The sequence below is a fragment of the Rhinoraja longicauda genome, chromosome 23 (genome assembly GCF_053455715.1).
Source record: "Rhinoraja longicauda isolate Sanriku21f chromosome 23, sRhiLon1.1, whole genome shotgun sequence".
Taxonomy (NCBI): Eukaryota; Metazoa; Chordata; class Chondrichthyes; order Rajiformes; family Arhynchobatidae; genus Rhinoraja; species Rhinoraja longicauda.
In genome coordinates, this window is record NC_135975.1 from 9511032 (window position 1) to 9529823 (window position 18792).

General features: G+C 40.7%; 1 protein-coding gene across 1 annotated transcript in view; it reads left to right on the plus strand.

Moving 5' to 3' along the window:
- snd1 (staphylococcal nuclease and tudor domain containing 1) overlaps window positions 1-18792 on the plus strand; it is a 734850-nt gene that overhangs the window by 37078 nt on the left and 678980 nt on the right. Inside the window, exon 9 of the mRNA XM_078419593.1 lies at window positions 7320-7410. Within this exon, the coding sequence (XP_078275719.1) occupies window positions 7320-7410 (91 nt within the window). The remainder of the gene's footprint in view (window positions 1-7319; window positions 7411-18792) is intronic.

The window sequence follows — 18792 nt, forward strand, 5'->3', positions numbered from 1 at the left end:
AGCAGGCTCTTCAGCCCAACTGGTTAGTACTGACCAAATTGCCTAACTAAGCATGTTCCAATTCCCTGTACCTGGCCCGTATCCCTCCAAATCCTTCTTATCCTTGAACCTAACTTTCTTTTTAAATGCTGTCATTGTACCCACCTCTAGCACGTCCTCTGGCTGCTGGTTCCATGTATGTCCGATGTGTGGAAAAGGTTGGTTTTCGGAATCGTTTTAAATCTGTTCCCTTTCGCCGAAAGCCAATGACCTCTTGTCTTAGATTCTCCTACCGTGGGGGAAGAGACTGTAGCTATTCACCTTATCTACATTCTACATGATTTCCACATGATTTTATATACTTCCATAAGAGCCTCTCCTTATAGTTCAAAGCTTTCACCCCAAGTAACGTGCTTGTTAATCTTTTTTGCATCCGTTCTAGTTCAATGGTCCTATAGCGGGACTACACAATTGTACACAGTACTCCAAATGTGGCCTTACCAACATCTAATACATTTGTAATATGACGTCCCAACTCCTGTACTCAATGCATAGCTAAATAGGCGAAAGCAGCTATATTTAGCTATATATACTCTGAAGAAGGGTCTCGACCCGAAACGTCACCCATTCCTTCTCTCCCGAGATGCTGCCTGACCTGCTGAGTTACTCCAGCATTTTGTGAATAAATCGATTTGTACCAGCATCTGCAGTTATTTTCTTATATTTAGCTTGGAATGGGTATGGTTGATTAAGCTTCACGCAATCAATATAGATTTTTAGTAAGGATTTTGACATGGTCCTACATGGCAGGTTGATCAATAAAATAAAAGCCCTAGGACTCCAAAGGAGAGTGGAAAATTGGGGTTGATGCTATTTGATTAGAACTGTGCACGATGTATAGACTACACCTTGTGTGCAGTTATGGTCAGCACCATAGAGGAATGAAATGATTGCACATAGAAAAGTAAGTACTATGTACTATAGGACTCAGCAAGTCAGGCAGCATCGCTGGAGAACATGGATAGGTGATGTTTCGGGTTGAGACCCGCCTTTCAGACGATATGATTTATCTCCTTTGGTGCAAGAGGTAAAAAAAATAAATGACATAGATTTAAAGTAATTTGTAAAAGAAAACACAGGGAAATGAAAAAGTTTTTTACCGTGAGGAAGGTAGTGATCTGTAATGTATTGCCTAAAAAGGTGATAGAGGCAGAAGCACTCATTCCGTTTTGAATCTTTCCATGTATACTTGATGAACAATGACCCACAGTGGAGTATGGATAGAGTGCTGGATGGTGGCATTAGCTGGCATGTGTTAGGATAAATGGTATATTTTCAGCGTTGCAAATTTTCAAGTATAAATGTGTTTTTTTTTTGCCAGTTTGGAGTGGGCACAGTTTGATGACTGTTTTCCCCAGTCTAAATGGAGTGTATCAACCCATCAGCAGAAAAGCATGTTATAATTTGATCATAGTGGGAAACATGTATGATTGTATATTGAGTGAAACCGAGGTCAATGCCTGTTATGATTCCTGCTTTTCCAAATGAATATTGAACACCTGCCACTTCTGTTTGTGCGAACTGTCTGTCTCCTACTTGCTGTTGGGCTTTTCCTTGGTATCCAGTAGTCGTGCATTCAATGCAAGTAACAAGAAACAATTGTGGGTATTTATTCACAAAATGCTGGAGTAACTCAGCAGGTCAGACAGCATCTCAGGAGAGAAGGAATGGGTGACGTTTCGGGTCGAGACCCTTTTTCAGACTGAAGAAGGGTCTCGACCCGAAACGTCACCCATTCCTTCTCTCCTGAGATGCTGCCTGACCTGCTGAGTTACTCCAGCATTTTGTGAATAAATACCTTCGATTTGTACCAGCATCTGCAGTTATTTTCTTATACAAGAAGCAATTGAATCAGTTGCCAGGTGGGCACTGAACATGTATGCGGAGTTAAATTGCAAGAATCGCCACAGGAGGTGGTGGAAAGAGAAATTGGGAATCTTTTTAAATCCAGCCACCTTCATTCCCATAATTTCTGAATAAGTAATATCAAATGATGTTGTTTAATTCCCCTCCCCCTACCTCCCCATCAATTTTGCGATTTTTCACTTTGGAAGCAACTATGTCAAATCTCCTGTGATTGCAGTATTGGGAGGAAGTGTTTGCTGAATGAGTGGGAAGTGTTGATGTTATGTTACGTATGTGCAAGGGGACAAGTAATGTTGTTTGAGATTGGCTCGGCACCTTAAATTCTGAAATCAGTTCCTGACTCTCATTTTCCTTGCAACTGGAGTAAGTTTAAACTTTTATGCTGTTGTTTTCGGATGAGCTTTGCATTGACGTGATGTGCATTGGATCCAGTCAAAACTCTTGGGTAATAAATTTGCAGGATCAAAGGTTATGTTGTAAAATCAGTGCTGGAAATGCTTGGGCCAGGAAGTGTCTGAGTGAACATCATAACCTTCATCAGAATTGCAGCAAATACATTAAAGACTTGGAAGAGAGAAGGGTACATGAGGTTAAAGGTTGGAGTGAGTACGAAATTGAGTGCATCACAAAAGAGGGTGATAATGAGACATGCAGATTTGTTGGGGGAGGTATAAATAATAATAGTAGAATAGTATAATTTCAAAAGGATATATTGGTGTGAAATTCTGAAATAGGAACAACAAATTAGGGACAAATCGTAATCTGCTTTCAACAATTTCAGATATAGTCCTGCATTGAACGTGAAGTAATGCTCGAAGGATTCAGCTTTTTTCAAACGGCATTAAAAAAACGGGGCAGATTAGAATGAGAACAGGAGAATTGAAGTGGACAGATCCCTCTTGTTGGCAAAACTGGTTTTGCAAAATGGTCACTTGTTTTGTATTCTCTCTCCTTGGCATAGAGAAGACCACATTGTACATTGTAAATATTTTAAATTAACTTGAGAGTATGTGTAAATCAATACTTCATATTTGTGGGAAGGAATGGTCTAAAAGATTGGGAATCATAACTCATGATTTAAGGGAAAAGTTCCTTGGGAGGAAGAATGAGTATTCATGGAGATAACGAAGGTATTTATTCACAGAATGCTGGAGTAACTCAGCAGGTCAGGCAGCATCTCAGGAGAGAAGGAATGGGTGACGTTTCGGGTCGAGACCCTTCTTCAGACTGAGATGCTGCCTGATCTGCTGAGATCAGCAGAGATCAGCAGGGTACTCCAGCATTTTGTGAATAAATACCTTTGATTTGTACCAGCATCTGCAGTTATTTTCTTATATTCATGGAGATAACGATCGTCATTGAAAGGTACTGGATCTATTCCTTTCAGGAGAGGGAAATTGCTTTTAACCAATTGATAGTAGTTTGCTGATATATCGAGTAATATCAATAAAGTGGAATCGATGAATGAACTATTTGTATTGCCAGATGACATTCTATAGCATCTATCTATATACTAAAACTCTTGTTTGTTTGTTTGTTCCTGAAGCTATCTACAGCCAAAGAGGTGCCTTGCTTTATCTGTAAGGGGGGTTGACAAGACCTGTGCAGTCTTGATTTCTTTATTTGAGCAGGAACCTACTGGCATTTGAAGGATTTCAAAGATTCTCCAAGTTGATTCTGAGATTAAGGGCTTGTTTTATGTGGAAATGTTGAGCCTTTACTCCTTGCAATATAAAAAGATGGCAGGTGATTTTCTTGAAACATGCAAGTTTATGAGGGAGATTGAGAGCCCAAAGGCTTATAAGTCATCTCTTCCCTTGCCCAACAACGATCTCGAACTAGAGGCATCGTTTAGCAATAAGCCGATTTAGGATGAGAGAAATTTTGTCTGTGAATCTTCAGTCTATGGAATTCACTGCCAGGAAGAGTAGCGATTGAATCATTGAATATATTCAAGGCTGAGATGGATATCTTGGGTCTATCAGGGAGCATACAATCATACTCCTTTTCTTATTTCTCATGTCTGCATGTAATCAAGATAGCTCTAAGAAGATGGGGCCAGGCAGTGGGGAGGGGGTGTTATTGAAAGTTTGTCAGACAAGTGAGGTGATAATTATTGGGTATCTTGATGTGCACAGAGAATGAAAAATCAAATCAGTAAAGGCAGCATAAATGAGGAATTGACATGCTTTTCTGAGCCAATTTGAACGTCCAAGATCAAGCATTGTGCAACGAGGAGGATTAATAATGGTAAAGGTGCCCCAAGGTAGTAGCAATAATAAAGTGATTGAATTGTGTGTGCAGGTTGGGGAGAACAAAGTGACAAATAATTTGAACTTGAAGGACAAATTACGAGAGCATGAAAGCAGAGTCAACTAAACTATTTGGGTAACTAGATTAAGGGTTTGGTCACTTGATGACAGACACTTAAGGGGATCTTTCAGAGTAGATGGTTTCCAATGATGAAGGAAAAATTCGAAGAAGCGAACCTGCTATTTATGGTTAACCATAAAAGTATAAGAAAGTATCATATTTATAGAAAAAGTCATTTAGGGCAAAGATTGTGACAGATCAAGATACTGGACTGCCTATAAAACAAAGAAAAGAATGAGTGAAAGAACAATGCTGAAAAAAATTGACTAGGGAGTTGGGCCCAAATATTTAGATTTAGGTTTATTATTGTCACACCTACCAAAGTACAGTGAAAGGCTTTGTTTTGCATGCTATCCAAACAGATCGGATATACCGTACAATCAATTCAAACTCGAGTACAATAGAGCAACTGGGAAGATAAAGTACTCAGCATCATCGTGCATCAGTTCTATTGACGAAGTACAAGGTTCACAATGTGGTAGAAATGAATTGAACAGTACCCTCGCTAATGACAAAATCGTTCAGAAGCCTGATAATGGAGGGGAACAAACTGTTCCTGAGCCTGATAGTGCAGGCTTTCAAGTCCTTTTCCCTTCTGCTGGAAGAGGAGCAGGGAGAAGAGGGAATGACTGGAATCTAAAAACAGCACTTCAATAAATGTTTTTTTAAAAAGTGTTAGTAAAGTGAACATTCATCTAGCGTTTGTTTGGAGAATTCATAAATGGAAAACCACTGAGATACAAATAACCTTCCAGAATTGAATAAATTGGGGATTGGAAGGCAAGTCGGGAAAAATGACAATGACAAGGAAAACGGAACTGAATTATTGATGCTATGGCTGATGAACTGCATTCGTGAGTCTTGAGGGCACTCATGGGATCATCAGAAGTTTCCATTAGATTGGAGAATGTAACTCTTTTGGACAAAAAGAAGAGTTGCGTGGTATAATTTGTTGCGTTGTGCACTATTTCCAATATTTTTTCTTGGAGAAGATTCGATCAATTATGTAATAATAATAATAATAATGCATTACATTTATATAGCGCTTTTCAAACACTCAAAGACGCTTTACAGGGATTACTAGAACATAGAGAAGAAAATAAATAGATAAATAAGTAAACGAACAGAAAAAGGAGACAGAAGGTGAGGTGACGGTCAGTGGTTGAAGGCAGTGCTGAACAGGTGAGACTTCAGTGATGTTTTGAATGTGGTGAGTGAGGAGGAGTCTCTGACGGTTTGGGGTAGTGAGTTCCAGAGGGTGGGAGCAGCGATGGAGAAAGCCCTGTCCCCCCAGGATCTGAGTTTGGTCCGGATGGGGGGGGACAGAAGGTTGGCAGCAGCAGAGCGGAGTGTGCAGGTGGGAGTGTGCCTGTGGAGGAGGTCAGTCAGGTAGGATGGGGCCAGGTTATGGAGGGCTTTGTAGGTCATGAGGAGGATTTTGTACTGGATTCTCTGGGGGATGGGGAGCCAGTGGAGCTTGTAAAGGACGGGGGTGATATGGTCACGGATCGGGGAGTGGGTGAGTAGACGGGCAGCGGAGTTTTGAATGTATTGAAGTTTACTGATGATTTTTGAGGGTGAGCCATAGAGGAGGCTGTTGCAATAGTCCAGACAGGAGGTGATGAAGGCGTGGATGAGGGTTTCTGCAGCTGTGGAGGAGAGGGATGGACGGAGACGGGCGATGTTTTTGAGGTGGAAGAAGGCTGTCTTTGTGATGTGTTTGATGTGTTTGTCGAAGGAGAGGGATTGATCAAAGATGATTCCAAGATTCCGGATGTGAGGGGAGGTGGATACTGGGAGACCATCAATATTGAGGATGAAGTTTTGGGTGGATTTGTACTTCTGATCTTTAAAAATTCTCCACTACCTTATGTGTAGGAAAGAACTGCAGACGCTGGTTTAAATCGAAGGTAGACACAAAATGCTGGAGTAACTCAGCAGGACAGGCAGCATCTCCGGAATGGGTGATGTTTTGGGTCGAGACCCTTCTTCAGACTGATTCTTCACCCTTCTCCACTACCTTATGTACCTTATGTTTTGCATCTGTTAACCTGAGGTCGGCTATGGCCCAGTGGAGTGATGAATACTGATGTGATATTGTTACTAAAGTTATTCCAGTCCAGCCAGAATGTTGGAGCCCTAACTAACAGAAATTGTGGATGACTTTTATCTTGTGCTTCCATTTGAGTTTGCATTTGGAATTGTGGAATCCCTGTTGCAGTTATAGACAGGAGTTCCAAAGCAATTTTAAAAATAATTGATGGTGTTGTACCTATGGTTCTTTCTCCTTCTGACACATTGTCCCAGTGTCTTTGTGATTGATCAGCTTTTTTCTAATGAGGCAATATGCGAGTTGTTGTTGAGGTGCTTCATCAACTTGCCACATATGACAAGAGCATCGGCATTTAAAATTCACTTGAAATAAAAATGTGTGCATTTCACTTTGCTACTTGAAGAGACATGTTCCAAAAAAAAATCCTTGTTTGTTTTGAGATTCTCGATCTTAGAACTTTAATTTGGAAAATCATGTCAATTTCACCCATCGCTCAAAGGAACAGTTGCATTTTCTTCCACAATAGTTAATTCCTATTCAATTTCAAAATTGGAGGAGAAGTAATTGAGCTTGGTGTTAAAGCAGTGTTTAGATATCAGGTTTGTGGATTTCAAATAGGTGAGTCTTTCATTGATCTCCATATCAATGAATCGGGAAGCAAGGCAGGAACCCTTTGACAAATCATCTTGATATAACCCCAATTATAATATAAGTATGAGGAGCAGGAATGGATATCTTGTGGTTTAGACTACATTATTGGCAGAGCATGGGAAAGTATGGAATATTTTAATGAAATTCTAACCTGTATCTAAAGTTGGGCATTGGACATGTCTGATCTCTGGTGAACTGATGTTTGGGGAAAAATGATTTATAGCTGCGTACTGAATGATCAGCACTTGGGTCAACTGGCTTATTCTGTTGTCAAATGGCTTGTTCTATAGCCAAAGAAAACTCTCAAAATACTAAGAACATTCTCCTATGTTGACAGATCTTCCAAAGAACGAAAACTTCGGATCTGGAAAGATTATGTGGCTCCAACATCTAATGTGGACCAAAAGGATAAACATTTTGTGGCTAAGGTTGGTTCAAATTATCAGTGGGCAGTACTTAAAATGTGCATTAGCGTTGTGTATTTGTGCATTCAAGTATATACTATTTGCTCATCTTGAAATGTCTATGTCAGCTCCCTTCACTGATATCATGACTGGGGAACCAGACACGGAGAGCATGATTCTCAAGAGTCAAGAGTGTTTTATTGTCATATATGTCCCAGAAAGAACAATGAAATTCTTATTTGCTGCAGCACAACAGAATATGTAAACATAGTGCACTGTAAACAATATAATAAACGAGAGAGACAAAAAAGTTCACTGTACGCGCACGCACACATGCGTCCACAAGCACACATGTGTACACGCGCACACGCACACAAAAAACGAACAATAGTAGTGCAATAATAATAATAGTCTATTGTAGTTCAGAGCTTATTTGAGGTTATAGTGTTTAATAGCCTGATGACTGTAGGGAAGAAGCCGTTCCTGAACCTGAACATTGCATACAGGTGCAATCCTGTACCTTCTTCCCGATGGCAGGATTCTACGGAGATTATGCAGCCTGAAATTTGCCCCCAAGATTTTGAGTGGGCTGGGATGCTATCATTACATGACCTTTGGTTGAGGATCAGCAATTCGGTATATTGGAGATTACCGCTATGAGTCTGTGTTGTGTTCGGCTTTTAATTAAACATTTATTTGTTTTACTCTGTTACACCAAACTTTGTTGCTATTCCACTTTTCTTTCTAGTTAGGAATCCTTTGTAACCTTGATCAAAATCAAAATGGGCTACTTAAAGATGGAAAGCAGAAGCAGCTTTGAATCTGGCAGCTGCCAGAGCTCCCTGCGAGTTGACAGGGTTGTTGTGTGGGTTCATGTTAAATTCTTGTATTAACCCAGGATCAGCTTCAGCTCATGGAGAGCATGGACTGACCTGATGAAAGAACTGGAGACTTAGTCTGTGCTTAAACGTTACCCAGCCACAAGCAGTCAGAAATAAATGAGGTTTGAACACTGGCCTGCAAATTATATTAGTTATTTAAGCCAGTGTAATAATTATCAATTTGTCTTTATGTCTTTCACATCCTTTTCAAGAGAGTCCAGTTACTTCAAAACTTTTTATTATAGTCACAATTGTAACAAACTCCAACAAACAAGTGATAATTACCCCATAATTTATTTATTAATGATATAGATTGAGGGATGTACGAGCTAGTATGTGTGATAATTCTCCCACTACAAAATAGTATGGAATGTTTCCAACTGAGCACGTAGGTGGGGTCTTGGCTTATGTCTTAAACAGGTCAGGCATGATGAGCACTTGTTATTTTCTCAATTTGTGAGTGATCCGTATCCAGTTACAATTCATGTTTAAAAACAACAGAGATGTGCTGCTGCATGTCGTTTCATTTTCACATCATTATACAATAGAGAAAAAGGCAATATTGTCCATCTTTACTATCAATCCCATACCCCCACTTATTTCCATACCATTTATTTTCTCATGTGCCCACAATGCCACCTTGATTATACTCGGCACAATCTCAGGCCTCGGAGACTACAAATTTCCAATGTTTCGCAACTCTGAGTAAAGAAATTTAGAGAGAAAAAGAAAAGAGACAGAGTGCATGAATTACTGTTAAAAAGTGACCAACACATGCTTTTAGATGTTAAGGAAATACAGAACACAGGGACATAAGGTAGATGCAAGCAAGAGACACACTGGAAGTAAAAGATGAGCCACAATTGTCCTACTACTCTATATTTGGGGTCATTCCGGGTATTGAATTAACCTACTTGCATGAATTTGGAATGTGAGAGAAAATTGGAACACCAGGGCAGGTACTTGTACAGACACAGGGAGAATGTAGAAATCCCACATGCCACTGGGGGTCAGGATTGAACAGTGATGAGTGGAGTTGTAAGGTAGCAGCACCACCTGCTGTCCAAGTCATAGTTGACTGAACCAACAAGAACATAACGGTTGAGTATGCTTCGATACCCAAAAATGTGCTTGTTCCACTATTCAGTACAATTGTGGCTCATCTTTTACTTCCAGTGTGTCTCTTGCTTGCATCTACCTTATGTCCCTGTGTTCTGTATTTCCTTAACATCTAAAAGCATGTGTTGGTCACTTTTTAACAGTAATTCATGCAATCTGTCTCTCTTCTTTTTCTCTCTAAATTTCTTTACTCAGAGTTGCGAAACATTGGAAATCTGTAGTCTCCGAGGCCTGAGATTGTGCTGAGTATATTCAATGTTCTATAGATTCAGGATCAGTTCCTGTGGATTGGAGGATAGCAAATGTTATCCCACTTTTTAAGAAAGGAGGGAGAGAGAAAACGGGTAATTATAGACCAGTTAGTCTGACATCAGTGGTGGGGAAGATGCTGGAGTCAATTATAAAAGACGAAATTGCTGAGCATTTGGATAGCAGTAACAGGATCATTCCGAGTCAGCATGGATTTACGAAGGGGAAATCATGCTTGACAAATCTGGAATTTTTTGAGGATGTAACTAGGAAAATTGACAGGGGAGAGTCAGTGGATGTGGTGTACCTCGACTTTCAGAAAGCCTTCGACAAGGTCCCACATAGGAGATTAGTGGGCAAAATTAAAGCACATGGTATTGGGGGTAGGGTACTGACATGGATAAAAAATTGGTTGACAGACAGAAAGCAAAGAGTGGGGATAAATGGGTCCCTTTCGGAATGGCAGGCAGTGACCAATGGGGTACGGCAAGGTTCGGTGCTGGGACCCCAGCTATTTACGATATACATTAATGACTTAGATGAAGGGATTAAAAGTACCATTAGCAAATTTGCAGATGATACTAAGCTGGGGGGTAGTGTGAATTGTGAGGAAGATGCAATAAGGCTGCAGGGTGACTTGGACAGGTTGTGTGAGTGGGCGGATACATGGCAGATGCAGTTTAATGTAGATAAGTGTGAGGTTATTCACTTTGGAAGTAAGAATAGAAAGGCAGATTATTATCTGAATGGTGTCAAGTTAGGAAGAGGGGATGTTCAACGAGATCTGGGTGTCCTAGTGCATCAGTCACTGAAAGGAAGCATGCAGGTACAGCAGGCAGTGAAGAAAGCCAATGGAATGTTGGCCTTCATAACAAGAGGAGTTGAGTATAGGAGCAAAGAGGTCCTTCTACAGTTGTACCGGGCACTGGTGAGACCGCACCTGGAGTACTGTGTGCAGTTTTGGTCTCCAAATTTGAGGAAGGATATTCTTGCTATTGAGGGCGTGCAGCGTAGGTTCACTAGGTTAATTCCCGGAATGGCGGGACTGTCGTATGTTGAAAGGCTGGAGCAATTAGGCTTGTATACACTGGAATATAGAAGGATGAGGGGGGATCTTATTGAAACATATAAGATAATTAGGGGATTGGACACATTAGAGGCAGGAAACATGTTCCCAATGTTGGGAGTGTCCAGAACAAGGGGCCACAGTTTAAGAATAAGGGGTAGGCCATTTAGAACGGAGATGAGGAAGAACTTTTTCAGTCAGAGAGTGGTGAAGGTGTGGAATTCTCTGCCTTAGAAGGCAGTGGAGGCCTGTTCGTTGGATGCTTTCAAGAGAGAGCTGGATAGAGCTCTTAAGGATAGCGGAGTGAGGGGGTATGGGGAGAAGGCAGGAACGGGGTACTGATTGAGAGTGATCAGCCATGATCGCATTGAATGGCGGTGCTGGCTCGAAGGGCTGAATGGCCTACTCCTGCACCTATTGTCTATAAGATCAAATCAATTTCTTGTCCCAATTTGTGGAAACTGTCAATTAAGCATCAAGGTGGTTGGCGTAGTGGGGAACGGGTATATTTGGAAGGAGATAGATGGGAGTTTGAACTAGGTGGTGTGGGCAGTAGATTACACAACATTAACTCGGGTCCACAGTGTCTGTGCCGAGCATATAAAGTTCAACTAATCTCCTCTGCCTGCATGTGCTCTATATCCCACCATTCCCTGTATATCTATGGCCCATCTAAAAGCCTCTTAAATGCCTCCATTGCATCTGCCTCCACCACCACCACTGGCAGTGTGTTTCGTCACACTGTGTTCATGTACGAGCATAGAGAAACTTGCCCTGTGCATCTTGTTTCAACTTTGCCCGTCTCCCCTTAAGACAATGCCCTCCGGTCATTGACAGGCATTTCCACCCTGGGAAAAGGGTGCTGACTATCTATCCGATCTAAGTTTAGCTTAGTTTAATTTAGAGATACAACATGGAAACAGTGTGTGTCATAATTGTATATACTTCTATTGTCTCCCCTCAGCCTCATACCCTAGAGAAAGCAATGCAGGTTTGTCCAACCTCTTCTTACAGCTAATGCCCTATAATCGTGGTAGCGTTCTAGTCAAACTCTTCTCCTAAACCTCCACTTCTACACTGAGCTACATACTGTACTTGAAATGCCACCTAACCCTTTCAAGAGAGAGTTAAATTTAGCTCTTAGGGCTAAAGGAATCAAGGGATTGGAAAAAGCAGGAACCGGGTACTGATTTTAGATAATCAGTCGTGATCATATTGAATGGTGGTGCTGGCTTGAAGGTCCGAATGGCGTACTCCTGCACCTATTTTTCTATGTTTTTAATGAATTTGTAACATAACTTCCTGACTCTTATACTCAGTGCCTTGACCTATGAAGCCAAGCATATATATGCTTTTAAAAGGGTCCCGACTTGAAACGTCAACTCTCCATGTTCTCCAGAGATGTTGCTTGACCCTCTGATACACTCCAGCACTTTGTGTCCTTGTATCTACCATAGATGGGCCTAAAAATTCCTCTGTATATCTAGGATGTTAAGTGTCTTGCCATTAAACATCAAACACATCACAAAGACAGCCTTCTTCCACCTCAAAAACATTGCCCGTCTCCGTCCATCCCTCTCCTTCACAGCTGCAGAAACCCTCATCCACGCCTTCATCACCTCCCGTCTGGACTACTGCAACAGCCTCCTCTATGGCTTACCCTCAAAAATCATCAGTAAACTTCAATACATTCAAAACTCCGCTGCCCGTCTACTCACCCACTCCCCGATCCGTGACCATATCACCCCCGTCCTTTACAAACTCCACTGGCTCCCCATCCCCCAGAGAATCCAATACAAAATCCTCCTCATGACCTACAAAGCCCTCCATAACCTGGCCCCATCCTACCTGACTGACCTCCTCCACAGGCACACTCCCACCTGCACCCTCCGCTCTGCTGCTGCCAATCTCCTGTCCCCCCCCATCCGGACCAAACTCAGATCCTGGGGGGACAAGGCTTTCTCCATCGCTGCTCCCACCCTATGGAACTCACTACCCCAAACCGTCAGAGACTCCTCCTCACTCACCACATTCAAAACATCACTGAAGTCTCACCTCTTCAGCACTGCCTTCAACCACTGAAGGTCACCTCACCTTCTGTCTCCTTTCTCTGTTCGTTTACTTATTTATCTATTTATTCACTTCTCTATGTTCTAGAAATCCCTGTAAAGCGTCTTTGAGTGTTTGAAAAGCGCTATATAAATGTAATGCATTATTATTATTATTATTATTATTAACTGTATACTTTCTCTTGCATTCAACCTCCCAAAGTGCTTCTGCTTGGATTAAGTTCCACCTGCTACAGTACTTTTCTAAATACATCTGATAAAACTGGTATAAATCCCATTATCCTTGACAGCCTTCCTCACTGTCAGCAAATCAACCCATTTTGCTATCATCTGCAAACTTACTAACTGACACTTCTAGATTTATGCCCAGGTCATTTATATATATCGGCAAACAGCAAGATGCTGGTTTTGTTATTTGGGAATGGAAGGGGAATAACAATTACAACTGAGTGATGTGATCTCAATTTTTGTAGCAGGGTCTGATTTTGGAAAGTTAGGGAGAGGCTGAGTCATAGAAAATGGTGGAATTTATCTCTGTATTCCAAGCTATTGTTGGAAAATAAATGACGTGGTTAGCTACATCTTGTGGTAAAAGTCTAAACTGCAAAATCAACCAAGACTTCAGGGAACCGGTAGTGGATTCAACCAAGGAGCGCCGTAATGGGTTTCATGAGGAGCAGGGAGGTGGAGAGGAGACCACAGTTATGCCTCAACCATCAGGATCTTGAACCACACTGCACAACCCTAACCACAATGCTGCCTCAGCAATGATCCACTGTGGACAGTGTTGCACCATGCGTTTTGGGTTACACAATTATTGTCTAGTTGCCGAGTATCACCGAGAAATTATTGTATATTTGTGTCATTGCATTAATGGGCCTGTAAAGCAAGTAAGACAAGAATGTCTTATGACAATTAAGCACTCTTGACTCTTGCAGATCAAGAGCTGCAGCATTTTTGTGGTCAGTGGAAGACCAAGCTAATATTAGCTAGTTGAGAATTTGAAAATTCTGATGTAAATTGGGAGTGCCTTTTTCCAATGCTGGACATGGAAAGAAATGAACAGTTGTGACACAAAGCCATTTGTAAATGAAGTTTGAAGTGGTCAGGCTCCCTGCCAGCGCAGACAGCTTTCCTCATTTTGGAGATACCATTATTGATTCTGAAGAGTTGGTTCTGCGAATTTGTCTTCTGTTTCTGACACTTGATGTGTTGCAGCATTAGTGATATCATAGGCAGGTCAAGAGAAAAAAAATAAGGTACACAAATCTGAGGGTTGCGCCAGGAATCACATCAGGAGATTGCATTTTATTTTGGTTTAAAATAGATCCATGGTATCACTCATTGTTGACACTAGAGGGTGTTGTTGAACTGAAGTTAACTGCAAGATGCAGTTGTCAACTGCATATTTTAACGAATTGGATTGCAAAGCTGAATTTAATCCAACCTCCCTTGAAAAGGAATAACTGCAGAGAAAATATTGCCTGCAATTATGACCCTTTCATTCTCCATTTCCAGTGGCAGAAGCATAGACGATCATGTGGTCACTTCCTTTTTTTGCACGTTTTTGTCCTTCAAAAGATGTGAATTTATTAATTCCACTAACTCAGGAAGTGGCCAACCACAAATTAATATCTGTAGATAAAGGAAACTGTAGATGTTGGAATTTTGAGCAAAAAAACAAACGCTGAAGGAACTCAGTGGTCGGGCAGCATCTGTGGAGGGAATGAAGAGACCATGTTTCTGATCTGAATGTAGAAGTCTCCCAACCCAAAACATTTTTTTCCCTACACAGATGCTGCCTGACCCACTGAGTTCCATCAGCCTTTTGGTTTTTGCTCAGTGGTATCTGGAGTCAGTCTGAAGAAGGGTTTTGACCCGAAACATCACACATTCCTTCTCTCCAGAGATGCTGCCTGTCCCGCTGAGTTACTCCAGCATTTTGTGTCTAGAGTTGGTCTGTTGACCACTTAGTTGATACATGGGTACAACAAGACAGTTTAAGTGACCTTTAAATAATGTACTCTGAGAGTTCATCTTTCTACCCTTTTATGAAGATGCTTGTTCTAATATTTCGCTTTTGTGTCTTTTGTGGATTATATGATCGGGAAACCATCATTTGAACTAGATCTTGTACATAGAACGTAGAACAATACAGCACAGGAACGGGCCCTTTGGCCTACAGTGTCCATGCAGAGCACGATCCCAAGTTAAACTCAACATCTTTGCCTGCTCGTGATCTATATTCCTCCCATTCACTGCATATGTATGTGCTCATGTAATAGCCTCTTGAACGCCACTATTGCATCTGCTTCCACCGCTATCCCTGGCAGTCTGTTCCAGGCACTCAATACTGGAACAACAACCTGCACCATACATCTCCTTTAATCCTACCCCCACTCACCTCAAAGCTATGCCCTCTGCCATTTCTACCCTGGAGGAAAAAGCTGCTAACTGTCTCCTGTATCTATGCTTCTCATTATTTTATATACTTCTATTTAAAACAATCTAAGTTTGTCCAATCCCTTCTTAGAGCTGATACCTTCGAAGTAGCACCCTGGTGAACCTTTCCAGCACCCTTTTTCCAAATGCTCTACATCCTTCCTGTAGTGGGGTGCCCGGACTCCACTGTAAAGCGTCTTTGAGTATATGAAAAGCGCTATATAAATGTAATGCATTATTATTATTATTATTATTATTATTATTATTATTATTATTATTATTATTATTATTATTTTATTATTTATTATTATTATTATTATTAAACTCTAACGATGGCTGATCCAAAGTTTTATAAATCTGCAACATGACCGTGACTCTTTTACTCAACACTGTTAAGAGTTTTGCCATTAACTATATATTTTCTCCTTATAATTGACCTCGCAAAGTGCAACACCTCACGTATACTTGCAGTGAAATGAATGCATGCATACATGGGTCACTCGGGAGCATTTAGAATAGAAATACTAGCTATTTTCATCTTCCTAGCTGACTTTTGATGTTAATTGTGTCGGAAGGAATTGGAGATGCTGGTTTACACCAAAGATAGACACAAAATGCTTGAGTAATTCAACGGGACAGACAGCATTTCTGGAGAGAAGGAATGGAGATAGCTGATGTTTGATTGGGACTTTGCTAATACTGCATTAGCATTAATCAGAGAGTTGGGTAAATGCCTAATCCAATGCAACTAATGATTTAGTAGAATGTAGATACAGAATGTAGAACTGCAGATGCTGGAAATCTTGCATAAGCTTATAACATGCTAGAGTTTTTTACCAGGTTAGGCAGCATCTCTGGAAAGAGAAACAGGTGATCATTATTGGTATTCACAGCAGATTGTGGCCATCTTTATCCCCAGAGCATTGTGTTTTCCCGTCAACTCTTTTTTTCTTTCCATATATGTTGTCTGATCTGCTGAGTGTTTATGCAATTTCTGATATTTGTGCTTCTGTATCTTGCATGCATGACCCATTAATTTGACTTTCTTTCAAACTAAAGTCTTTTCCAAATAGATCAGATTAATTATTTTATTTCAGTTCTTTTTGGTCTGTAGTTTAGTATCAAAAGATGTCCTTTTGTGATAACTGAAACCACATTATATTTCCAATTCTAAAGATGGGTTCTGACCCGAAACATTACCTATCTATGTTCCCCAGAGATGCTGCCTGACCCGCTGAGATACTCCAGCACTTTGACTTTTAAAAAAATTACACATCAGGTGACCATCCTGACTGCTTCCAGGGCTTCACATGTTTATTTTGGATGTTGCCAATAATGTTTTTTGTTTTTTTTTGCTACGACCCTGGTGCACAATTTGTGAACCTTATGATTTATTTACTATAAATCTAAATCTCTTAGCTCTTATCTGGTGGCTTGTCACATTCATGACTCTTGTTTCTAATCATCAAAAGCTATAACCTTTTGCCCATGCCATCTAGATGAATGTGATAACTGGATGAAAAAGATGGATCTTAAATCTCCACACAGATCTGAGTATCATAAAAATTGCAAGCATTTTTTTTTCAATCCCTCTATCCTGTTCATATATTTTTTTAAAGCAATAGGCTTAACTTAAATTCCGCTAATAATCATGGTGCGCCAATCCCCATCAGTGGTTACAGGCTAATTTTGTGATTATAGCTAGTTCCTTAAACAGCCCATTGTCTGCCTATCACTTTCCTGACCTCCATCATAAAATATAAACTTTTCTTTAAAACCCAGGTATGTGATTTCAGTCAAACAATGTTATTATTACCCTTGATATATTTAAATAGATTGGCCATATTTATGTACTATAGTTTAGTTTACAGATACAGTGCAGAAACAGGCTCTTCGGCTCACCAAGTCCGTGTCGCCAATGATCCCCACACACTTACACTATCCTACACAAACTAGGGACAATTTACAATTATACCAAGCCAATTAGCCTAGAAACTTGAACGTCTTGGGAGTGTGGGGAAAACCGAAGGTCCTGGAGAAAACCCACGCAGGTCATGGGGAGAAAGCACAAAATTCATACAGACAAGTACCTGTTGTCAGGTAAAACCCGGGTCTCTGGCGTTGTAAGGCAGCAACTCATCCGCTGCGCCACAGTGCCGCCACCTTAGTTTTGCCAGTCCTGACAACGAATGTTTTGAGTGTTACTGCCAAGGTAATTCTATTTTAGCGTTCCCTTGATTTTCCTGTCATCAAATCAGCTTGGTATTTCCTGAATCTGAGGTTGTCTTTGGAAAATAGACATTAAAAAATCCTCATTCCTCCTGCATCCATGTGACTCCAAGCCCAAGTAAAGCATTGGCCAGTGGCTCAGTGTGAATCTGCTATTATTTTTGAGCCCCTCCTTGAGTGAATACCACAGTTTAAGAGTGAGGCCACAGTTTAAGAATAAGGGGTAGGCCATTTAGAACTGAGATGATGAAAAACTTTTTCAGTCAGAGTTGTGAATCTGTGGAATTCTCTGTCTCAGAAAGCAGTGGAGGCCAATTCTCTGAATGCATTCAAGAGAGAGCTAGATAGAGCTCTTAAGGATAGCGGAGTCAGGGGGTATGGGGAGAAGGCAGGAACGGGGTACCGATTGAGAATGATCAGCCATGATCACATTGAATGGCGGTGCTGTCTCGAAGGGCCGAATGGCCTCCTCCTGCACCTATTGTCTATTATTGTCTAATGACCTGGCCGTCTGATAAGCTACTAGACCAAGTGGACCCTTTGGGCCCAAACCACTCCTGCATTGGTACAGCACCCTCTCCCCCTCTTGACACTAGGAACATGGGAATTGGCTGAAAGTGGTATTATGTGTAATTTGAGTCAAGTATTGGGGTAAATATTAAATTCTGAGATGGCTTTTAACACATATTGGTATTTAATTGACAAACTATTTCCAGCATTTTCTGTTTCGTTTTTAGGTCTCCCAACATCTACAGTATTTTTCACTTGTGGAATATTTTGTGTCTATTTTGTTTCTAAATTTTAATGCTTTTAGTATCAACCATTTATCACCAAGTCTTTCAGCTATCCCGCCCTTCAGCGCTGGATGGATTGCGTTGCATGAGTGGATATTAAAAATGCCTCATTACACAGGCATTATCATTTAAGTCTGGAAAAGTCTTGAAACACATTTGTGAATTTTTGTGAATATTTAGGTCGCTAAACATTTAGGTTCCCAAATGTAGCATGATACCGCATGAATCTTCGCATTCAGTTTCTTTAGTTGAAATAACGAATCCAATATTGTCTTGAATTTTTATTAAACTGAATTAAAAACGGTAGCTGTTGGCAGCATTGATTGGAATGTTAACTCTATCCTCTCTTGGTTGCAGCAGTTTTCTGCTTGCTTGAGCAGCAGCATTTATCTAACCTTTACTGATGTGAACTTGTCCAAACATTTGTTCTACGCATATCTCAGAGGGCACCAAAAAAACCTATGGAGGCATCCTTGTTACAACATGGGTGTTGGGAGAGAATTATTATCTAAGTAGGTACAATAACAACATTTAAAAGACATTGGATTAGATGCATG